At 44.1% G+C, this 25,591-nt stretch overlaps 1 protein-coding gene and 1 pseudogene across 4 annotated transcripts in view; both read right to left on the bottom strand.

The window, feature by feature from the left end:
• The window catches only part of RIC8B (RIC8 guanine nucleotide exchange factor B), a 477,183-nt gene that overhangs the window by 322,598 nt on the left and 128,994 nt on the right, over positions 1–25,591 (bottom strand). For 3 of the 4 annotated variants that reach the window (XM_086921785.1, XM_086921794.1, XM_086921803.1), the window contains one exon: positions 11,876–12,484. The exons of the other annotated variant lie outside the window; for it this stretch is intronic. In XM_086921785.1, coding sequence (XP_086777911.1) covers positions 11,876–12,484 — 609 coding nt within the window. The remainder of the gene's footprint in view (positions 1–11,875; positions 12,485–25,591) is intronic. 4 annotated transcript variants of the gene reach the window in all.
• LOC147751697 (uncharacterized) lies at positions 17,325–19,475 on the bottom strand (annotated as a pseudogene).

Here is a 25,591-nt window from a genome sequence, read left to right as displayed (position 1 = left end):
CCCCCCAACCTGTAACCAGTGTTTCTTCAACCCCTCCAACTAATGTCCCCCTACTGTTTACCCAACCGCTTAAAAGAACAAAACGCTTTTTTGTGTTTTATTTCTTTTTTGTTACTGGTTCAACTTGGATTGGTAACTAAAAAGACAATAATGCAGCCGCTTCATTATGGTGGGATGCACATAGGTAGTACATGGCCTTACGAAATGATGAGGCTGGCACATAAAAAGTTTTTTTTATTCTTTAGCTATGCTGCACAGCATCGGTGAGGATGTGACGCATAGCTAAAACTACTGGCAGTTCCAATAGGTCCCAAAAGCAAAACCTATTGTCTTTGCCAGTGCATGTTCCATTTGCACTTGAGTAGCTCAAGTTAAGAAACATATTGCAAGTGTGGAAAAGAAGCAAGCATCTTAAAAGAGACACACCAATGGTCCTTAAAGTAAAATAATTAGGAGTCAAAGGGTTTATTTCCTAACATTGGCTCCCGAATCCGTGGCAGACTGAGGCCTTGTTAATTTGCTGGTGTTTTGGGAATGTTTTAAGTGACTTATCAGAGTGTCGCATTGCTGTGAAGTCGGTTAGCCTGTTTCATAAGTAGCAGACCAATTTAACCGCAGAAGTCTGTGCCACCATTAATCAATTGCAAATGATTTATGTGTTAAATAACAAATAGGTTGCTCCATTTTCAAAAGAAGCAAGACGAGTCTTACAGTTTTTTCACGCACCAAGTATAGTATCATCACACAGCTTAACAATTGGTTGAAATGGGAATACTGAAGGACAGGCACTCAATATAGCTTTCCAGCCCGACGCAGCGGGCTCTACTGGCCATTAAATCAGGGAGCAGGCCATTAATGACCGGTAGAGCCCACTACGGAGGGCTCGAAGGCTATTGGAACATTCCCGCGCTAGAGGGCAGAATGTTCTAATTTTCAAAAAAAAGGCTTCATGGAACCCGAGGTGGTCGAAATCCCCTTGGGCTCCATGAGGCCTTTGTAAAACATTGGAATGTTGATGCTCTGGGCTTCTACCAACCTTAGAAGCCCGGAACACTCCATTGTTTTCAATGAAGCGCTCAAAGTCAAAGTCAAAAAGTTTTATTTGTGTTGGTACTCGTCAGAGGACCACAAAATTTTACATTTTACACACATTTAAAAGAAATTTTTTTTAAAAATAAAGGTAAGAAGGTTTTTAAGAATTTGTAAAGATTATAACAAACAAATTCGTTCGGAGGTTGCTTACACAAAAATATAAGTTCACTCATCATTGTGATTCTACAAGAACGGTAAATAGGGTCCAGATATCTTGCACGAGCTGTAGTTACTTTATGATTTGGGCATACAAATAGTACGTGCTCTAGATTCTGAACACCCCCTTCACACAATGTACATATTGGAGATCCTCCCGGGAGCCATTTTGAAGTATATGTTGATACAGGTAGGTTGCCCAATCGAAGCATGGTGATGGCCCTCCTTGCTCCATGCGTCAAGGTGAACCCGATATAAGACTGGCTTTGTTTGTATTCCAGTAAGTCAATGAAGGGTTTGTAAATCACTAATTTGTTACAATGTTGGGAGTCCAGCTCATAGCTCAATTTTGGGGTGAAACATTTTAAGAACAATTTTACTTGCGCTGGTGACCAAATGAGCAATATGTCTGGACTTATATTTGCCATACGAAATATAATAGACATGTTCTCTAGAAAAGTTTGCTTTTTAGCGTCCGACCCAAAAGTCTCTTTATTTAGCAACGATCTTAAGGTGTTCTCTTTTGCATGTAGTAGATAGTAGGCCCACCTTATTACATTGGCAATTGCTGTAGCATAAGAGCTTGTGATTGATAGTTCTGATCTCAGTGCTTGAACAGGTACTGCGTCTGAGACTTTCATAATCCTTCTTAGAATTTTTCCTTCTTTGCGATCCATAAAGGCCCATTGCTTTATGGGGATGTACTCCGTCGCATAAGATAATACAGGTGGTATTTTTACTCTGTAAATTTTTATCATTAAGGAAAAATGTCTGTTCCCTGTGGCACTGTAGAGTCTCTGGAGTGCTGCAGCGTGTATTTCGGATTTCCTTTGTAGATTTTTTATCTGTGTTATGTTTGTTAATTTCTTCGAAAAGATCCTGCCGAGGTAGGGATATTCGTTAACCTCTTCAATCTTTTCACCTCCTATCCTCCAACTGTATTTGGCGCTTTTTTTTCTCCCCGAGAAAGCTACCACTTTTGTTTTCTTTATGTTTGGTACTAAGTAGTTTTCTTTGGAATAATTGTCAAAATATCCAATGAGCTTTGTAATCCGAAAGGAGTGAGGTCTAACAACACTATGTCATCAGCGTAGAGCAATGCATGGATGCTTTGTTTAGCGATTTTAGGAGGTAGACTGGAGCCTAGTTGCAGGTGATGTGGCAAGTCACTTAAATAAAGGGAGAATAGAATCGGGGCTAGAAGGCACCCTTGTTTTAGTCCATTTTCAGTTTTGATTCTTTTTGTTAGTCCTTTTTCTCCCCCCATTTGGACTTGACACCAAGTATTGGTATGTAAATTTACTATGGTTCGTAGCAATTGTTCTTGGATTCCAAGCCTCCTCAATTTTCTCCATAATGTTGGTCGATCTACCCGATCGAACGCCGAGGAATAGTCGATAAATGCCGCGTAGACGACCTGGGTTTTTCGGGTTACGTATTTATCTAGAGTGACCTGAATAACTGCGATATTGTCTGTTACAGAATGTTCAGGTCTAAAACCTGCTTGGAACATGGGTATCAGACCTAACGAGAATGCCCATTCTTTCAGGCGATCTAGTACTTCTGCTGCAAATACTTTTCCTACGGCGTCCATGAGTGCTATTTGGCGATAGTTCCCTGCTTGAATTCTGCTTCCCTTTTTGTGAATGGGAATGATAATGCTCCCCTGCCACGATTTAGGTATTTGTCCAGTATCAAAAATGTAGTTATAGAGGGGGTATAACAGCTGACTCCATTCCTTTGGGTCGGCTTGCATTACCTTGATCGGGATCTGGTCCGGGCCAGAGGCACCAGTGCTTCTGGCTGTTCGGATATTCAATTCAACAGATATAGCTGTGGTTTTGGTTATTGGACTTTTATCTTTTCCTGTGATGTTAACCTTGCTTTTTTCATATGATTTTATTATATTTGCTTTGTAAAGATCTGTCAAATAAGTTTCCCAGTCGTTCGGAGGTACCGGTATAGTTTGCAGTTTCTTTTTTGCTCCAGTTATTTTTGCGATTAGAGACCAATACTTGCGCTGGTTATGGTTTTTCGCTGCTATCTGGATGTCGACCCAGTTACGATCTTGTAAGGCTTTGTTGTTACTTTGTTTCTCACGTCTCAATTGATTTTTTAGTTTATTTATTTCCTTCTTCGTAGATGGCGAGGAATTCATATATTGGGCGCGTATCAGTTTATTTAACTTTTTCTATAATTCAGAGTTCTTAAAAGTGCGCTTGTTTTTGTCTTTCTTCTTTCTATTACCTACTGTACCATCTGTTACCATTTTTAAAATGAAGTTTTTGATAATGGATTCAAAGTTTTCTATAGGATTTTCCGAGTGTATTTTTGCTAAAAATTGTGAATGATCAATCAATATTGAGATTTTATCCAGAGTCGAAGAGTTCCAGAAGATGCGTCTCTGTTCGCTTTTTATCATAATAGTGCTTTTGTGATATATGATGCGACAGGCTGGAGAGGATTTAGGTATCCAATCTGTGGTTAAGTGCATTAATGCATGATCACTCTCTTGACTGAACTGGGTAAGCAATTGCGTAATTGTGTCCGGCAGATCCATACTGCCAATGATGTAGTCTATAATTGATAGGGACCCGCTGCCCCGTCTAGTGTAATTAGACGGGATATCCCCTTCCGTATTGCCGTTCAATATTACCCCATTTAGATTCGTCAACGCTGTAATTAGCAGTTTACCTCTTTTGTCGGATTGTATACCCTCAGGAAAAAGTGGAATTGTAGTTTCCATGGATTCTTCTAGGAAAAGTTTTGCCCATTTGTTGATTTCAGTGTTGGAGATTTTGCTATTGAAATCTTCCACAATTAAGAAGGACAAAAAAAGATGGTCTTCTGTTATCTTCCTGATATTTTCCATGATATCTAAAAATGTAGTATCCAGTTTTTTGCCTGGAGGGGCATATACGTTAAAGAGGAGGATTGCCTTTAGGGGAGCTGTGCTATGTGTTTTTACGGAAATTTTGATGCACTGTAAATTTTCTGATTTAGTATCTACTATTTCCTGCTCCCACAAATATTCTTCCCTCAATAATATAGCCAAACCACCTTTAGCGTGACCTCGTTTGGTAGGTTTTGCAGGGATTTCATGTACATAATAGCCTTTATGGGTGAAGGGTTCAGTCGCCCACGTCTCTTGTAGGATCAGGATATCGGGCAGATTACTCGTGGCTACAGACAATTTATCCTTAGATCTACCGGCGATATTCCAAGATGTAATTTTTAGACCAGTGCTAAACAGATTGTTGTAGAGTGGTCGTAACTTTGTGGCTATTCAAAGTCTCAGAAATCCAAGCCCAAGACTTTATACTGTTGCTATTATCAGATTCTTTTGGAACATGGTACCAGACAGCCCTTTGTCCTTTATCCACCCGGATTTTCATATTTTCTTGTCCTGTAAAGTGTAATCCTGAGTACGTGGTTCCTGGAACTCTTGTCACATCAAGATTGTGCTGGGATTTTTTGACCTGTGAATTTGAGATTGCTCGTATTTGATCATTGTACCAAGTTGGAATTTTATTTACCGTTGGTTCCATTCTTTCAACTACATCATATCCATGTTTATGTAGTGTCTCCTTTTCGTTGAGTATTATCCCTGGAAGAACTGATGACCAGAATGTTACCGTCACTAGTTTGATATTGTCTTGTTTGGGAAAGATCACTAGATCAAGTTCGCTGCTGGTCATTGATTGTAGAGGCCTTATGTGATGTAAAAGATCTATAATCCTTCCTCTATTGAGTGGAGCTGAGTCGGTAGGGAAAAGTTCCTCAAATTGGAGGGTTTTAGAGTATGTTTCTTCTCCCTTTTGTCTAGGCCTGTAGTTATCTTCCCTAGCACTTTGATTTATTTGTGTGGAGAGTCTGGTTGGAACATACTCTTCTGCTCTTGGGTCCAAGTGTGGCATCTTTTCTTCAGGATTTTTGTTATTAATTTCTAGCTTTTCAATTGTTTGAGACTTTGTTGTGTCATCATGTTGTTCCTCTTCGGGTTTATATATAGGGACTGTTTTTTGAAATTTTTGTTTACGGGTTTTCTTTTTTTGAATCCTTCTTACTGATTTTTTCCTCCTTCCTCCTTTTTTATTTTCCGTTTTCTTATTAGTTATCATTTCTCCATTTCCAAGGCTTGATATATCTTTTGTGTGTGTTTCCTGATTATCTTGTACAGAATCATGTTTGGATTTATTTATTGTACTTGTTTTTGTGAATATTGGGAATTGTTTTACTTTTTGTTGATGTTTCTCTTTAAATAGGTTTTTTAGAGAGTATATTACTGTATCGTTTAAGTTATCCGACTGCTGTTTTTGTTGTATTTGGGTATCTGTTGTTTGAGTTCCAAACTCACGTTTTATTTTCTCATGATCTTTGTTGTAATCTTTTAAAATATCCTTTTGCGCGTGTTTGATTTTTGTTAGCGGATCACTTTTCTCTGTTTCGGAAGAATCTTTTTTCCTTTTTTCTTCAACTAGATGTTTTAATATCCCAATTTGAACATCCAAGGTTTGATCGGAGTTTTCTAAGATATTTCCCAGGAAAGAGAGAACTGATTCCACAATTTCTTGAAGCGAAAAGAGAGCCTTAGACATTGGTGTAGCTGTATGAATATTGATATTATTATTTTTGAGGTTGAAGGGGTCCAACGAGAAGTCAAGTGTGACAGTTTTGGGAGATGTTTTTTGCTGAATACTATTGGTTGGCCCAAATTCTGACTTTTGTGTCAATATGTTTGAATTGTTAATGCATGATTCCTCGTGAAGCGGTGTGCTCACACTATTTTTTATAGGAGTAGAGGTTTTTAAATGAGTCAATTCGTGATCTGAATTTTGTAGATCTTTTGGGGTGCAAAATTATTTGTTACTTGCATCGGGTTCAAAATGACAGTTTTTGTTGCTGACTAGATGTCATAGGGGTACTTTCTGCTATTCTAGTGGTTGCTGATGAATTGAGAGATATATCTTTTCCTGTTGTGTGTGTTTCTTGTTCCTCTTTAACTGTAAGAGTGGAAAAATATGTACTGATTGCCGGCGTGTGAGTTATACGACCATGTTTTATAGCTTTATCGGAGGATTTCCGTACAGCATTCTCCATACCCATTCTTTTCATGAATATTGTACGTGATCGCAGTTTTTTAAATCCCATTTCTTATCCGATTATCGGTTTTACTTGATTTCTATATCGCTTAATTCGCCAAGAATAAGATGAAGGTGGTATTGCTGTTGGTAGATACTTGGCGTTCCCCTACCACCCTTCTCTTCACTCGCAATATGTGTGATAGTGGAGAAGACCTGACTCTCGTACATCCACAGAGATTTCCAAGTTGGGGCGTAGGTAGAAGGGGGGGTGGCCCGTCCCGTCCTCGTACGTCCACGGACGGCCACAGACGGTCCCGCCCTTGTCCCGGGCTTGTCCCGGGCTTCTCCCGGCGCTCCCGCGCAGCAGGACACACAGGTGAAAGATGTACTGCCTGAGCAGGAAGGGGAGGAGCCTGCAGGGAGAGCGTCCCAGCTGCTGGCAATTGGGAGTTGTGGGCGCTCCTGGGACTTGGAGTCCTGCGCCCACAACACGCTCGCAGCCCTGCAGGTCTGAGTGCCCAGAAGGTGACTGTAGGCAGTGGCGCTGTCCAGGGGTGGCCTCCGGCGAAGCGGGACCCGCGCAGCGGGTACCGCGAGCTGTAGACGGATGGAGGCAGAAAGGATCAACAGATGCAGCAACACAGCGAGCACAGCGTCTCGTCAGTAGCAAGGAGCCAGTAGAATGAAGCGCTTAACATTCCAATCTTCTAAAACCCTGGACTATCTTACTGCTATACTCAGAAGTGTCAGTACTGCCCCCTTTATATGATCTACACCCTGGCCCTGAGGAAAAGTGCAAGCAGAGCCGGCCTTTGCTCGGAGTTCACCCTGCGCGGAAACAGTGGCGTAGCAAGGTCAGGTGGTGCCCGGTGCAGAACATTTCTTGTCACCGACACATTGAAATTATTAAAATAAGAGGGACATTTTTTTTGTTGTGTAATTGCTGTGCACCTCCTGAGGCGGAAGCCGGGAGATTGTGTCACTTAGTACTGCTTTGTTTTTACCTGTTCTTAAATTGAAAAATCAGCGCTTTTTGTACTCTCCTGCAACGCTAAGCAATACAGCTTGATTTATTAAGCTTCATTCTCCTGTGTCGCTCCCCCTCTTTCCCGCTGCCCCGGGCCACTCCCAGCCGAGCATTGACGCTGTGGAGCCGGTCCCGGGCATAGAAAAGCGGCGGCCATCTTGTGTGTGGGTGTGACTCACTGCGCTCTAGTTGCACTTAAAAGGGGTTCCAGAGCGCCCAGCGCTTGATTGTGTAATTGCTGTGCACCTCCTGAGGCGGAAGCCAGGAGGTTGTGTCACTTAGCTTGCTTAATCTCCACAACGGCCCCTCGCGGCGGGATGCCTGGCTTTCACCTTGCGGATACCCTGCCGGGGTTATCTCACAGGGGAATACCAGGACGGGTTCCATAAGCAAGCGCTTAGAAACCGCTCGGTGATTTGCGCTATATAAATTCCTGTACATTTACATTTACTTAGTACTGCTTTGTTTTTACCTGTTCTTAAATTGAAAAATTGGCGCTTTTTGTACTCTCCTGCAACGCTAAGCAATACAGCTTGATTTCATAAGCGTCATTCTCCCGTGTCACTCCCCCTCTTTCCCGCTGCCCCGGGCCAATCCCAGCCGAGCATTGACGCTGTGGAGCCGGTCCCGGGCATAGAAAAGCGGCGGCCATCTTGTGTGTGGGTGTGACTCACTGCGCTCTAGTTGCGCTTAAAAGGGGATGTCCATGCCTCCGCGCAGCGGACGCGCAATGCGGGGGCGCCTGACTCGCGCCGGAGTCGTGCCAGAGTCCTGCCCGTCTGCGCCCATCCGCAACCAGGACGCGGCCGCAGACGCAGGTAATGTTACATCCAGAGATTCCCCATATTCCATCTCCTACGATAGTGCCACGCTCAAGACCTTCAAGCCCAAACACTGTATCTTACCTCCTATTACACCCCAGGACGTTAGCTCCCATCTACCTCTCATAAAATGTCTCCCAGGACATCCAGACGATCTAAAGCACAATTGCTTCTTCCTGCAGACAACTACCAACTTGGCACGAATAAAGTCTGGTATGATCAACTGCCGTTCCCTAGTAAAACATACCCTCGACATCGCCCAAACTTTGGAAGAGGATAAGTGGGACCTATTATTCCTAACCGAGACTTGGTTAGGGGATGAAACTAATCCCGCAATACACTTAGCCATTCCCTCCGGCTATAGTATACTCTGCGCAAATAGACAGGGCTCTCACCCTGGAGGCGGAGTTGCTATAATATACAGATCCCATTGGGCTATATCCTCTTTTCCTTACAAACAATTGGAACGCATTGAAGCACTCCCCTTCTGTATTAAAATAGCGGCCAATTTTACCTTCACCGGCCTCCTGGTTTATCGTCCCCCTAACTCTAAAACATCTCACCTCCCCGTATTCCTAGATTATGTTCTGCAAGCAACATCACGATATGCTAATTTCACCCTTCTTGGGGATTTTAATCTCCACGTAGACAATCCCTCTGACTCCACCTCCTTCAACTTTCTGTCAACCCTATCAGATGGAGGGCTAAATCAACTTATTAGTTGCCCTACACATAAGGTGGGCCACACCCTTGACCTGATCTGCACCAATTTGGATCCCTTCCCGGTGATCTGGTCTGACCACCTCTTTGTTCCTTTCTCGTTCCCCCGGCACCGCCAAAATCGCCACATATACCCGGCCAAACTACAGGGCAGAAATTGGAGCAAGATCTCCCCTGACAGCCTTGCCACCCATCTCCACTATATCGACCCCCTAGACACGATTTCTGACCTTGACACCCGTTTGATTACCTTTAACGGCTGGATTTCTTCCGCAATTGACCTCCTGGCACCTATTAGGCCCATCAAAACCTACCACGCTGCCCCATCTGTCCCGTGGTACTCCGACGGACTCCGAAATTGCAAATCGGAATGTAAACGCCTCGAGAGACGTTGGAGAATAACCTACTCACCTGACCGTAAATTTCTCTATAAATTGCTTTAAAAGAATATAGGAAAAAAATTATTGAACACAAAAGAACTTTTCTGGAAGAAAAAAATCAACCGTTCACAAGGATCATCTAGGGAAATATTTGATACAGTTAGAACCTTCACCGACCCTCTGGCTTTAAAACGACCCCCATTGGTGTCTCAGACACTATGCAACAGCCTCTCTGATTTTTTTCGAGAACAAAATAGCCACCATATATGACTCCTTCCCCAGCAATACTAACTCAGACAAATGTTCTACTAATATTACCATCACTGGATCTGTCTGTACGCTTTCCAACTTTAAAGAGATCACCTTAGACCAATCTCTCAAAGAACTCCACAAAAGCAAATCCAGATCTCCTCTTGATCCTTGGCCCGCCAAGCAATACAAGTCCCTAGCACCCATTCTCAACCCCACACTGAACGGGATCTGGAACGACTCACTGCATACGGGAGTCTATCCAGACTCCTGGAAGCATGCACGGTTAGTCCCCAATAATTAAGAAAGCCAACGCCGACCCGAGTGAACCTTCCAACTACAGGCCAATCTCTCTCTTGCCAGCCCCCGTCAAAGTGCTCGAAAATCTAGTTTCTAAAAAACCCGCTAGTTGTTGCTGAACATCAGGTGCCTACCATGACTCTCAGCACGGCTTTAGACCAGGGTATAGCACTGAGTCAGCACTAATCGAGATGGCAGATGCAGTACGCTGGGGAATGGACGAGGGATCAAGAGCGGTGTTCGTGCTGCTTGACTTGTCAGCAGCATTCGACACCGTCTCCCACCCCCTCCTCCTAGACCGCCTACAATCCAAAGGCATCCAGGGTACGGCCTTAAAATGGATTGCATCCTTCTTGTCCAACGGTACGCAAGCAGTGTTCACTCCCCCATATACGTCAGATAGCCGTCCACTTCGGTGGTGAGTCCCCCAAGGCTCCTCACTGAGTCCCCTCCTATTTAATGTTTATTTTTCACCCCTCTTTGATATCATCGCCCAAACTGTAATAAAGGCCACCTCCTACGCTGATGATATTCAACTTTTGTTTTCATTCAACAGCATTTCCCAAACAACCTTTGACCCTCTGAAAAACTGCCTTCGCACAATCGCCCAGTGGATGGACAATAATTTCCTAAGGCTAAACGCAGGAGAAACGGAGGAAGTTTTCTTTCACCAGCCGTCCCCACTTGATCCCAGCATCTGGTGGCCTCTTGATTTGATGCACCACCCCAGCCCAAAGACTCGGTGAAAAACTTAGGGGTTAGATGGGATTCTAGTCTCACACTGCATCATCAAGTTCACACAGTCTCAGCAGCATGTTTTGCCAAGATCAGAATGGTGAAAAAGTTCATCAATTTCTTACCCAACAACACCAGGAAGATTGTAGTCCAGGCGTTGATCACTTCGCACCTGGACTACGCTAATGGCCTGTACATTGGTCTGTCTGCAGGTCTATGTCATCGACTTCAGACAGTCCAGAACGCTGCAGTACGACTGGTTGGTGGCATTCCCCTACGCGAGCATATCTCACCCCACCGTCGCAGACTTCATTGGTTTCCTATACAAAAAAGGGCAGAATTCAAAGCACTGGTACTGGCTCACCGTGCATTGAGAGGCAAGGCCTCTGTCTCACCCCTTATAACAACACCAGGACTCTTCGTTCTTCCTCAAAAAACTTCATCACTACTCCCAGATTTAAAAAAACTCGCTCAGGCGGAAAAACTTTCCAAGTATGTACCTCTGCCCTCTGGAACAAGTTACCAAATTCCATCCGGTTGATCCAGGAAGAACTACCCTTCCGGAAAGCCTTAAAAACTCACCTGTTCTGTTAAACATCTCCTTTTTATATGACACTTAATCCAGCATAAGATCACACAGGAGCGCAGGGACACCCCGTTGGGGTATCTGTGCGCTATAACAAAATACACTAAATAAACACTAAATAAAAAAAACATTTTGTCACACACCTCAGTGATGACACCCGGTGCGGCCTGCACCCACTGCACTTCCCTCCCTACCCACTGGGCAGAAAGAAATTTAGCATCCACACAGCTGGTGAATAAAATGAGGTAGCAGTGGGCTCTTTTCCCCCTCTCCCAACTCACCTGAATCGTCCACAGTTAGCTCGGTCAGCCTCGTACTAAACTGTTTGATGGGGTGGGGAGTGGGTGTTGGTGTATGAGCGGGTGGTGAAAGGTCGGTTAGAGGGTAAGTAAGGAGGCTGATAGGGTGTTAAATACAGCAATGGCGACACATTAAAAAGAGTTAGAACAATTTTAAATCAAATCGCTGGAGCCAAGATAGAGGGCCTTTGCTGTGCGTATGACCTTAAAGTAGAGGTCCTTGAGCCCCTCTGAAGAGTCGCGCCCCAGGCCTTGGCCCAACTCACCCATACCAAAAGCCAGCCCTGAGAACAAGTATTCTCACTTTCAAACTAAAGAAGTGCAAGTCCACAGCACCTGATAGAACTTGCTCATTAAAAGCACTGAGATTAACATTTCTCTATATACAACATATAAAATTCAGGAAAATAACAAAGTGAAGCTTACCTCACTGTGAACATTCCAGCTGTCGAGCGTGACGTTAAAAAGGGCTTTCAGAGCCTCAATGGCGCAGTCTGTGTCTTGACGCGACAAAGGCGGTGCGTCAGCCAGAAGGGCGGCCTTGTACTTCTCCGTCCAAGTAATACCAAATGAACTTTCCAGGGCCTCGGTCAGCAGAGGCAGCGCTTGTAAATCGTGCCTTAGCTGCGTCCTAGTCTCTGTGTGCAAAAGTGACAGCAGGAACAAGAGGCGCAGGTTGAAGCATTTAATGACATGCACGGATTCTTGGTCTTTGCATTTTTTCAGAAGGTTGCAAAGCATGGCAGCGATATTCAACTCCAAACTCAACTTCTGCGCGACTATACTGTTAAAAACGATGTTACAAAGACATTTTAGGGCTTCCACGATAACAGGAAAATTATCCACCTCCCCTAGGGAGTCTTCTGAAGGCTCGAGTTTGGCGAGTCCCATCAGAATCTGCATGTTCTGCTTGGTGGTCACAGGTTCCAAAACCTTTTTATCCCTGGAGAGGATTCGAAGAGCCTCGAGGCAGGCTACCTGACAAGAAGTTCTTGTTCCCTTTTCGAGGAGGTTCAACACACGCTCGCACAGCATCTGCAAATAAATAAGTATATATAGAGATACTCGTTATTACGCATTTTATTAATCGGTGTCTGCATTAAACACGGAATCCTGCATCCGATTTCAGACACCATGACCCATACGTAGTCATGTCAACATCCAACAGTGTCTAATATACTTAATTAAGAAGCACAGTATCAACCAATGTATTATTCCATAAACACGGTAATTTATTTATATAACTTTACATTTGTTTGTGTTCTTCATTTTTTCCCATATTGAATCTGCAAAGATAAAAGTAAAATCGCAGAAAAATGTTCCCTCTGATTCGCTCACTCAAAAGGCTAGCAAGTCCAAAAGCCTTCTTCCCCAGAACTCCTACTGCTAAAATGTTTGCTGACTTAGCTGCATCCTGCATCACAAATGTAAAGCAGTCTGAAATTGAAAAAGAAGGACTGCTACAATCACACTATAATAAACACTAAACTGCAAATAAGGTGGGCCCATGCCACAAGAATCCCTTTCAGATGGTTAAGACTTTCTGGGCAGCAATAGTTTGCATTTTGTGTCTTGTGGTTTCTATTTTTCCATAATACTGAAAGGGAAAGAAAGGAGGCTGGAGGTTAGAAGACAAACGTTGATATGGAACAAAATGTGCCCATGTCAACTGTTTATCACCACCTATAGACCCGGAGTAGATGACGCCTTAGAGGCGAGTCATATAAACTCCTACAGTTTTTGTGGAGTAGCAGGGACACGCTCATCTTAAGTATAACTCAGGGTAAATGTATTGAAAGAAGAACCGAAAGGCTTGCAGGCCACAGAGACAAGGAGCTAGCTAGCTAGGGGAGGAGGATAGTTCCATCTTCTAACCAGAAGATCGAAGGAGTGAAGTTTCAAGGCATTTGAAAGATTTCAGGTTTGTAAAAAAATGCATCAAATAAGATAGACACATATTTCTTCAAGAAATTCAACTGTTAGTCTAAAAAAAATTCACAGCCATACCTATTATATCAGGTGACTTGAATTTCAAACTTTTCCTAGAGTAAGCTGCTTGAGAATCTCAACTGAACATGAGAGCCCATTTCAGATCCCCAACGAAAGCCTATTCCCGCAACACTGCGTCTTGCAATTCAAAAAGATTTCCCAATTCCTAAATAACCTAGAAATAATGGTTATCAATGGTTATCAATGGTAGATCATCCGCAACCTCAAAATATCTATCAGCACTGCAAATAGATAACACTTTGGTTTATCTGCCCACTTTCTGCACCAGTTTACTTCCTTGACTAAGGTCAGCAAGCACCACATCTACGATGCACACTAATCGACAGAAGATGAGATGCCAATTTAACGTCCACGGTAGCTGCCTTGTGGGGAAATGCAAACCTAGTTAGACATTACAACACAGAATATGAATTCTATGTCTTCTGCAGACTCTATTGGGACCTATAATATGTTCACCAGTCGAACAGATGTCTCCACTGTAACCAAGAGCTCAACCATGCAAACTGCCCAACGCAAAATAGCCTGGCACTCGAGCGCCTCCGCCAAGCGGAATGTCACGCACATACTGAGAATCCAAATTTACAGTAATAGTGCGTGTACATTGATCTTCGTGGGTACCACTCACGCTTGTTGGAAAAGGATATTGTGCATCTTATTTAAGGCCCGCGAAGAAGGGATCTATTATCCTGAAATGCAATGGGCATTATTTCCATCAGAATATTGAAGAACCACATGATTTTAAAGACTATAATCAAGAAACATTGGATACAATCCTTTGAAATGAATTGGATATTGTTACAATGAACTCAGCATTATTTGTGTTAAATAGGATTTATTACAATTGAATAAATCAATGAATGACAACTGAAAAGCTCACAAGTAGTAACTTTGTATAATTGTGCATATACTTGGAGTATGAGTTAAGTTGAACTTTCGCTGTGCAGCCAGGCATTAGGTGAAGTCACTTGTTTGCTTGGATACACAGGGATGTGTGCCATGTCTACTCTTCACTTTTTTCTGCTCCAAAACACGCAGCCTGCAATAGCAGTGTGTGTGTAGAAAGGTACAGGACCTCCAAGGGTGGCAAAACAAGGTGCTGCAGCCCTTAGAGGCCTTCCCTGGCCACAGTGCCTTTGGTACCCATGGTACCTTTTACAAGGGACTAACATGTGACCAAAGAGGTGACAATTGGGGGCACAAGGTACAGTTCTGGGAAAGAACACAGGCCCTGGGAATCTGATTGGCAGGGACCAAGGGCACATCAAGTCAAAGTGCATGAGGAGTCTGGCAAAAAGTCGGGGAGTTACTGCAACAGAAACCCAACTTCCTAAAGTTACCATTGATCAGTGGCTATGGGGAAAGGTTAGACCAGTCGATGGGTGAAGTTAAGGACTAAGATGAAACAACTTGTAGGTGATATAAAGGAGAGAGTCTTGTCTATTGCAATAATGCCATTCTGAAGATAGGTAGGGGAAATACAAAACTGAAGTGCCAGAAAACCAGAATGGTGCAAAAGTGCTAAAGCGAAAAGACATTGATCTTAATGGAACACCCATCAAATCTTAAGCACATGGTAGGCAACATGGCCAGTATCTTCAGGGTGGTTGTGAGGTCTGCAGTTGACTAAAATGACCACTCTGGCTCCCTTGTGCTATTTCGAATAATCCAGCAGAAAAAGTACCTTTGTACCAGTTTTAAAATTGGTGAATTGAGCATACTTTTTCGGTGTCAAACAGTATACTGTTTTCCAGAATACAGTCTAAAATCATTCATGAAACAAATAAGAAACATTTATCAGCGAGCAAGCTCACCGACTACCTTCAGTCTCAAAGGTGTTACAACTACCTTCAACTACAAAAGTGATACCTCATCTGGCAGTAAGTGCCAACAGCTTTAACAGAGATGTAAAAGAACCTTCAAGAAAAAAAGTGGAGTTAACGGAAATAGAGTACATGAATAAATGAAAATGAATTTATATAGTGCAACTGCTGCTTCATTAGAAGAGTCCTGGCGCTCAGACGGTCATGGAAGTAAAGACAAAGTTTACAGTTCACGGAACAGGAAGTTCTTCAATTAAGTCTTAAACAGACTTTCACTGGGGATAGTACGAAGATACAGTGATAAAGCATTCTGGATACTGCGGGATAGAAAAGAAAAAGATGATTCACCAGATTTGTCTTTTTGCACTAAAGGGACATACATAAAATTATGATTTCTAGAACAAAGTGCCCTACAACGGAAGCATTTTTTTAGCCTATCTTGAATGTACATAGGGATGTTCTCATAGAATGCTCCTTGAGTGACGAAGAGTGGTTTGAATTTGATTCTGGACTTATTTGGCTGCCAATGGAGTTGCTTTAAGCCTGAGCTAATAGAATGTCTTTTAGGGTTATTCAGTACAAGCCAGGCTGTAGCATATTGACCACACACTGAAGCTGCGTAAACAGGCCCTGAGAAGCTCCAAGATCGAGAACATTAGCATAATCTAATTTGGAAACAATCAACTTGCGTACAATCACCTTTGGAGTGGCTAGAGGAATACATTTTTAAGAACTTGTTCAGTGATTTTAAAAGCCTAAACAAGTAGCAGCCATAGCCTGAACTGAAAGATAGCGCTGTATCCATCAACACCCCAAGATTCCTGGCAACTGTTGAATGGATGGGTGCTTGCCCTAACTCAGGGGACCAAAGTTTTGTAACATCGAATGTAAAGGGAGTGCCAAATACAAATATTTCAGATTTGTCAGAGAGAAGTAGTAGACAGCTGTTATACATCCAATCGGCAATAGTGGTTAAGACAGCCCTGAAATTCACCAACCACAAAATCGTCAAGCTGTTGAAAAGCCAACATAGATTGTGTGCCCATATACTCCCATCACCTGAGTTGCCAATCAAAGGCATACAAAAGAAAACAAGTTACTTACCTGTAACTTTAGTTCTCCAGTATTGGAATCTTTCATAGATTGACATGCCTGAATCATTCCCCGTCGTCGAGACGGGAGTCTCCGGTATATAAAAAAAGCAGTGCTTAGTAGTATAGCAAACTGAAAAGAGGCCTAGGCCCATTTCCTTTTTGCAACCCATAGCCTTTGTTATGTAAAAAAGACCCAAACTTTTCCCTGAACCAATCAGAGCTCCTCACCCTCTAGAACACTCCTGAGAGAACCTTCTGCCCCCTCAGATTTTTCCACGCACTTGTGCATATAATACACTTCCTGTGCCAAATCCGAGGTAAGCCTCTCAGGGGAGGAGGGTGGGTGCATGTGAATCTATGAAAGATTCCAATACTGGAGAACTAAAGTTACAGGTAAGTAACTTGTTTTCTTACTCCAGTATTGGAACTTTCATAGATTCACATGCCTGAATCAGAATAGCGAGCAGTGAAAAAACAAAGCGCATTTCTCCGATACATTTCATAATCATGACATACCTTTTGAAAATGAAGCATAATCCCATATACACATATTATATATATATATATATATATATATATATATATATATATATATATATATATATACACACACACACATACATACATATATACATATATACACACACACACACACATACATACATATATACATATATACACACACACTTCTATAAAAATGTGACTTTGTAAACAAGAGAAAGTATGGATGGAGGGATGTAGAAAAGGCTCACCGTTACTGGATGATATTCCGCAGTACCGCCTCTACCACTGCTGCATCGGATTCTGCAGCTGCCTCCAAGCAGTAATGCCTGGTGAAGGTGTGCGTAGATGCCCAGGTCGCTGCTCTGCAGATATCCTGGATTGGCACTCCTCCAAACAGCGCAGTGGATGTGGCCACCACCCTCGTGGAATGGGCACGAACTCGTGCATTCACGGCTTTCCAGCAGTTTGAAGGCAGTAGACAATCGCACTGGAAATCCATCTGGCAATTCCCCTCTTAGACAGCGGGAAACCTTTCCTGGGTGCGCTGAAAGCGACGAACAACTGAGAAGACTTGCGAAACGCCTTAGTTTCTTTCAGGTAAAATTTCATACATCTTTGAACGTCCAGCGAGTGCAATACTCGTTCCGCTGCTGTTGACGGATGAGGAAAGAAACGTTTCAATACCAACGGTTCGTTCAAATGAAAGTCAGTTGGCACCTTCGGAATGAACATCGGGTTTGTCCTGAGTATCACTCTATCTTCTTGAAATTGTAAGAAAGGCTCCTGAATTGTGAGCGCTTGAAGTTCCCCTACTCTTCTCTCTGAAGTCAATGCAATGAGAAGGGCCACTTTCCAGGACATGAAATTCAGGTCTGCCCTGTGTATCGGTCCAAATGGTGGCTTCATCAATTGAGAGAGTACAATATTCAGATTCCATAATGGTGGTGGAGGCTTCACTGGAGGAAAGACCCTGAATATTCCCTTCATAAACTGTTTGATAATCCTTGATGACCATAAGGATGGGCCTGACGATGATCTCCTGTAGCGGGAAAACGCAGCCAAATGCACCTTGATGGAGGCGTGTGCTAATCCTGACTTTGCCAATAGCAGAATGTAAGGAATAATTTGATGTGGTGCAGCAGTAAGAGGGTGCACATTATGCCTCTTACACCACAGACAAAACCTCTTCCATTTCATCCTGTAGGTTTTGTTGGTATTTCTGCTCTGGCCTTGGACAGGATCTCTCTACACTCATGTGAGATGTTCAGATGGCTAAACTCACAGTGTTCAGGAGAAAGGCTGCTAATCGCAAGGATTTCGCGTCCGGATGGAGCACCTGCCCCTTGGACATTGTTAGAAGCGATGGAATTGGACGCAACCGAATTGGACGGTCCTCCGACAGTAGCAGCAGTTCCGTGAACCAGTGTTGTCTGGGCCACCACGGGGCTACTAGGATCAGTCTGCACAGCTCTTTCTTGATCTTCACCAGTATGCGGGGGAGAAGTGGAATTGGAAGAAAACCGTAGGCAAAGATGCCGGATCATGCCATGGAAAACGCATTCCCCCAAGATCGCTTCTGGGGAAGCCAGCTTGCGAAGTACTGGCATTTTCTGTTTTCCTTTGTAGCAAAGAGGTCCACTATCGGTGTTCCCCATCTTTGAAAGACGCTGTCCAGGATCCCCTGGTCTAGCTCCCATTCGTGGCAGGACGATTTGAGCCTGCTGAGAGTATCCGCCTTGACGTTTTGATCCCCCGGGAGGTGTTCTGCTGCCAATGATATTCCTTGCTGAAGAGCCCATTCCCATATCTCCTGGGCCTCCTGAGACAGGGAGAGAGATCTTGTTCACATAATGCATCGCCGTAGTGTTGTCTGTTCTTACCAACACCGGCGAACCTCTTATCCTTGGCAGAAAATCCAGCAATGCCAATCGGATCGCTCTGAGCTTCAGCAGATTTATGTGTAATTGCTGCTCCTGCGCCTTCCAACGACCACTGACTTGAAGGTCCTGAAGGAAAGCTCCCCATCCTTCTAACGACGCATCCGTCCTAACCACTAGAGGAGCCGCTCTTGCCAGAAATGTCAGTCCTTGAGACACATTTGCTTTTTGCATCCACCACTTTGCTGCCTGTACCATCACTGGTTTCACCCCTATTGTATCGTCGAAGGATCCCTCAGCTTGACGCCATTGGAGATCGATCTGCTCTTGCCATGGTCTCATACTTAGCCTGCAGTAAGGTACCAGGTGAATACAAGATGACATTGTGCCCAGTAAGGATTTGTACCTGCGGACTGAAAGAGACTTTCTTTTTACAAAGTCTTGGAAGAGGGACACAATCCTTAGTTGCCTTTCCTCGGAGGGAAACGCCTTGTTGCATTCCATGTCCAATTTTGCCCCCAGAAATGTGATCACTTTTGCTGGGCGGAGGTTCGATTTTACCTCGTGGAGAGTCAATCCTAGTTTGGCGAATAAGTCTATGCAGGCCTGTGTTGACACTCTGGCCTGTACCTTTGATGGTGCCTTGACTAACCAGTCGTCGAGGTAAGGAAATATTTGATGTTTTTGTTTTCTCAACACAGCCGCCACTGGAGCCAGGCATTTCGTGAACACCCTTGGCGCTGATTTCAAGCCGAATGGCAGTACCTTAAATTGGTAATGTCTTCCGGCTACCCAGAACCAAAGGTACTGTCTGTGTGTAGGATGTATCGGCACGTGGAAATACGCGTCCTATAGATCCAAAGTAGTCATATGATCTCCTGGGTTTAATAACGGAAGGATGTCCTGCAGAGACACCATCCTGAAAGATTGTTTCTTGAGATAGGTGTTTAAGGATCGGAGATCCAGAAAGGGGCGCCACTGGAGCTTGTTTTTCTTGATAAGAAAAAACCGGGAGTAAAACCCCTTGTTTTCCTGGGCTTTTGGTACCGGTTCTATTGCTCCCTTTCGGAGCATTGTCCGAATCTCCTGCCGGAGCTGATGCAGATGGTTGGCTTTCTGGTGCATCGGTGGCGTACAAGGGGGCGCTTGAAGAAATTCTAGGGTATGACCGAATTGAACTATTTTGAGGACCCACTGGTCCGTTGTTATTTTCCGCCAATTGTGAAGATAGTGAGCAATCTTTCCACTCAGGGAAGCATCTGACATTGCCGGAAGATGGAGGTTGTCATTGTCGACGGGTGTTGTCCTTTCCTCGGCCACCCCGTCCTCTTGGAGTTGATTTTGTGTATCGTCCTGATTGACGCTGGCTGTACTGTTGACGGTAAGGCTACGATGAGGACGGATAAGAAGAATATCTCCCCTGTTGGTATCCTCCTCTATACGAGGATTGTCCTCTACCCCTGGAGCCACGAAAAGGGGTTTTCCTGTATTGCAGTGTTCCTAGCCTTTGCTGTATCCGTATCCTTGTTGATACTCTGCAGAGTATCATCAACATGCTTTCCAAATAACTCCTCTCCATTGAAAGGGAGGTCTAAAATGTTGTTTTGCACCTCCGGCCTAAATGCTGTTGCTCTCAGCCATCCCTGCCTGCGTAGTACAGCCGCTCCTCCCAGGGATCTAAACGCTGTGGTCGCTATATCCATAGCGCAGTCTATGACTTCAGCCGAAGTCTTCTCCCCTTCCATGAGAATCTTCTTTGCTTCCTGTTTCTCTGGGTCCGGCACCTGGTTGATGTATGGAGACAGGTCACACCACATCTGCCTGTCGTACCTTCCCATGATAGCGAGGGCATTAGCAGCTCTCACTAACAGAGCCGACATTAAGGAAACCCCTTTTTCCCGCATTATCCAACCTTCTGCCCTCTTTGTCTGGAGGTGCTGCAATCAGAGCAGATGGGTTCCTGGATTTCTGTTGTGCCGCCTGTGTAATAACAGAATCCGGTTTGGGATGACCAAAAAGGCAAGCAGGAGCATCCATGGGCGCCTTATACTTCTTATCTAGTCTGGCCAGAACCGGCGTTACCGTCGCTGGCGTCTCCATGACCTTTAATCCTTCCTTCCAAATATGGGACCCTATAGGCAGGGCTCGCACGGATTTCCGATACGAGTCCTTGAAGTCGTATAAAAAACATTCCGTCTTCTCCTCTGCCATGGTCAGTGCGAATCTCTTAGTGGCCCTTTCCATCAAATTATGAAAACCACCAATGTCCTCCGGTGGAGAATCGATCGGTTTCTTTGGAGGGGTAGACGGTGAGGGGGCAATATAGTCATGCCATTCTGCACTTGTGTCCGCAATTTCCCCATCCTCGTGATCGTCATCCGAGGAATCTTGGTGCGCCATCGGTGGTGGAGACCTAGCAGCAGGTTCCGGCACAATCTCTCTCCTCCGAACCGGTGTCCCTGGTACCGATCGTGGACGTGGAGTAACCTCTGGGGCCTGTTGAGCGACTGGAGTCGCTGGGTATCTCTTCCTATAATCTTCCAACATGCCTTGTAGATCCCTCAACAAAGAGGATGGCACACTTGTCATCTCCTCACGTTGTTGTTGGCGATATCGGTGCTGTTCCTGGGGTTGTTCCTGATAACCCCCATATTCCTCCTCAGAATCCTCTTCCTGGTACTTGACCTGCAATTGCGAAGGGCTACTGGAAATTCCATACTAGTCATCCTCATCATCTGAATCTTCCTCTTCCAGCAGGTGAGACGGCAACATTGGGGAGACCTTGCTCGGAGATGTAACCTCTGGTGTTATAGGTTTTTTCCGAGGCACCAAACTTTTTTCTGGTGTTTTTTCCCTCGTCGACGAGCCCGTCGACGAGATTCCCATCGCCGTCGTCGACCAAGTCATCGTCGTCGACGCCACCGTCGACGTCGTAGTCACCGTCGACGCTGCTTTAGTCGACGTCGTCGTCCTCGACACAGTCCTCGTCGACGCAATGAAATCGGTGAAATCGTGGATGCTGTTTTCTCACCAGCTTTAGCATTATCCTTCTTCGTCGACGACGGAGGTGTTTTTGTCATCGTCGATGATCCCTTTTTTGTCGACGGTCCCACCGACGGTGCTGAAATAGTACCCTTCTCCTCAGAAGGCATAGAAGATGACCTCTTGATGGTAATCTTGATTTTCTGAGGTGATTGTGGTGGATCTGAGGCGGATTTCACAATTTTTACCTCATCAGCAGAACCCTTCTTCCCATTAGCTGAGACTAAAAGGGATTTTGAGGGACTGCGCCCTGAAGACCCTGGAGTGGTCTTTTTTGGGGCCTTCTCAGGTCTTTCCCCTGAGGAATGTGTCTGAGGAGATCTACTTCTCTTCTGAGATCTTAGACGCCACAGATTCCTTTTCACTCTTGCTTGAGAGGATCTCCTTTCTGGCCTTAACCTTCTGAAGCCAGATCAGTAGCCTTCCCTCACGAACTCTCAAGGTCTTATTTGAAAAGGTACGACATACCTTACAATCTGCTGCCTTATGGTCTGGATAGAGGCAGTAGATGCAGTCCTTGTGAGGGTCATCTGTATAAAGTCTCTTCTTAGAGCAGGTAGAACAAGCTCTAAATAACCCTTTCTTCTCTTTCTCAGACATGGTAGATGAACAAACCACAAATCTAGTCAAAATACTGCAAAAGTAAAGAACTTGAGCAGAGCTCAAAGGAGACTCCCTAGCACAACGTGCGGTAGAAAAATCTGAGGGGCAGAAGGTTCTCTCATGTGTATATATATATATATATATATATATATAAATAAATATGTGTGTGTGTATATGGGATTATGCTTCATTTTCAAATGGTGTGACATGATTATGAAATGTATCAGAGAAATGTGCTTTATTTTTTCACTGCTCGCTATTCTGATTCAGGCATGTGAATCTATGAAAGTTCCAATACTGGAGTAAGAAAACAAGTTACTTACCTGTAACTTTAGTTCTCCAGTATTGGAATCTTTCATAGATTCACATGCACCCACCCTCCTCCCCTGAGAGGCTCACCTCGGATTTGGCACAGGAAGTGTATTATATGCACAAGTGCGTGAAAAATCTGAGGGGGCAGAAGGTTCTCTCAGGAGTGTTCTAGAGGGTGAGGAGCTCCGATTGGTTCAGGGAAAAGTTTGGGCCTTTTTTACATAACAAAGGCTATGGGTTGCAAAAGGGAAATGGGCCTAGGCCTCTTTTCAGTTTGCTATACTACTAAGCACTGCTTTTTTATATACCGGAGACTCCCGTCCCGACGATGGGGAATGTTTCAGGCATGTGAATCTATGAAAGTTCCAATACTGGAGTACCCATGTATACAGTATGAAAAGTATGAAAAGGAGGATCAATTTTTGTACGCATGCATTAATCGATTCAACCAAGACCAATATCCATCTGATACATACTGACATCCAATGTATGAGAAGTGACTTCAGTAAACTGCTCCCAACAACCATTGAGGGTGAAAAGAGGATCAGAAACCAGGAGAGGCCCAAGCTACCTTTTAAAAGCTAAACACAATAGAATCCGCAACTGGCACATTCCAGCTTGCTTGACAGAAACAAAAGCAATATCAAATTCATTGGAGTCAAGAAAAATTGCAACAAGGATACACACTTATAGGAGGAATGTCTTGAAAGCTGGACATCAAAAGTCAAAGAACTAGTTTGTGTGCCAGGGATGGAACAGGCTCATCAGGTTCCCCTCAAACTCAATCTAGCAAACATTGCAGGGCAAATATATTTAAACCACTACAATATTACCACACTACCAATTCTACAATAGAAATCTGATTGGTCAAAGTCTCAGGAAAAATCCTCCATTAACATCAGAAGGCCACAAAATCATATTCACACAAATGTTTGCAAAAGACAGTGACTACAAGGAAAGCCCACCTTAACTTCACATTATTGGTAAAGAAGATGGACATCACATTTGGCTTAATTTGCTATAAATGAGAAGAGCTCAAAAAAAGAAGATCTTTCACCTTTGATGAAAGGACTACACTGAAAACCTTTCAAAACAACTGGGAAGAAAACAACCACAAACTGGTAACCACAAACGTTATGCTGCTGATCAGTACACACCTGGTAATCAAACCAGTCAAGTTCTTCTAGTAGTAACTGGTATTGAATGGTCAATGATCAATGACTACAACAGACAGCCAACATTGACAAAGTCCTTTGAACTGTGAAGAGACATCCCTTACATACGATGGAGACTTTTAAAGAAGCACAGGGAAAACAGGGGTTACTGGCTCTCAGATCGCGACAATCAAAGCTTTTTGCCGCTGTGTCCTTGGCCTTAGCAATACTACTCAGAGCAAAACTGTGCACAAAGTATAACCCTTTAGCACTTGACACTCAGGATAGCGAAGTTGAGCAGTCCTAGGCCTACTCAGGGAGAAGCTGCAAAGTTAAAGACCCGACACTCAATAAAAACACTAATACGTCAGTAATACCTGGTCATGCCAATGCCAATCTGAAAAAGAAAAAGTAGTTTACTTAAATGACACACAACATAATTCTGTCCAAATTATTATGAAAAGAGAAACTTATCTTGGGCGTTACTATCACTCTTGGCTTACTGGGGAGACAGCTTAGGCTGTTCTAATGAGACAAACTTGGAAGATACTCCTTGTGTGACAGTCTCAAATGGTCTCCCTCGAATCTCCTTGGCAGGGGTTTGCGATTTAGGAAGGGGTGGGGGCATAAGAAGAACCAAACTGGCCTTGAATCTAATCAGGAATTACTATCACTCATGGATTACTGGGAAGACAGCTTAGACTACTCCTGTGGGACAAACCTGTAAGATACTCCTTGTATCACAGTATCAATGAGTCTCTTCAATGCCCCCTGGCAGGGATGCGTGATTTAGGAAGTGTTGTGCCGACAGGTAACCAACTTAGTCATGGATCAGTTCTGGTGATACTCACCTTTCCCCAACGCACCCCACACCCAGTTACTATAGACTTTGTCTCCCACACCTCTGGGTTCTGTGGGTTGCAAATTGCTTTTTGTTTTTAATTGTGTTACTGAGTATGGCATCCAGTTCCGGATCTTTCCTAGTGTTGCAGTACAGCCACTCTACTCAACATGGTGTGCAACACACAGCCCATGCAGCACAGAGGACAGGAACCTCAGCCCGACTCACCTACCATGCTGGCGAATTATTACAGGTAAGCAAGTGTAGCACCAACCAACAATAGTCGAGGAGGAATTGGTTGAAATGAGTTGTTCACAGCTTCCCACAGCTTAAGTATCTTCCTTGTATCCAGACACAAACCACTGCCTAAATAATGTAGTGCCTAATCCTGGCTTTAATTGGGAGTTCTTGGCTCCTGATGCAGGCTTCCCTGTTGATGCGGCTCTCCTCCGTCACTGTTCCGTCTCATTTGTGAGGAATGCCGACTGCAATCCAGTTTCACTTTGAGCCTAGTAGATATTGAGCTCGGATGTCACAAAGGGTGTCTCAGTATCTCCATTCAGGAGAGCACACAGTCTGCTCACACTGTAGCTTAACTTTAGGGATTATTTTACCTTGCCATATAAAAGCAGTGCAGGTTCTTCCCTGGTGATGCAGTGGACACCTTGGCATATCCAGTCTTGGGTCCTTCATCGCCCCGCTCCTGAGTGTCATCTGTCTGGTGCCAGGGCATCCACCATTGCCCCTCCTGGGTAATTGATCATCTCTTTCCTTCTTGGCAGTCCTGGTCGATGAGCAGAGGTTTCTGGTCCCAAAATAGGCAAGGGGAGCTGGAGGTGGATATCGCAACCCCGGAGCCCAGAGAGCTCCTCTGCGCCACTGGTG

Source organism: Lissotriton vulgaris, chromosome 1_1, assembly GCF_964263255.1.
Source record: "Lissotriton vulgaris chromosome 1_1, aLisVul1.2, whole genome shotgun sequence".
Taxonomy (NCBI): Eukaryota; Metazoa; Chordata; class Amphibia; order Caudata; family Salamandridae; genus Lissotriton; species Lissotriton vulgaris.
The sequence above is the reverse complement of the archived record's forward strand: the minus strand, read 5'-3'. Positions and strand labels throughout refer to the sequence as shown.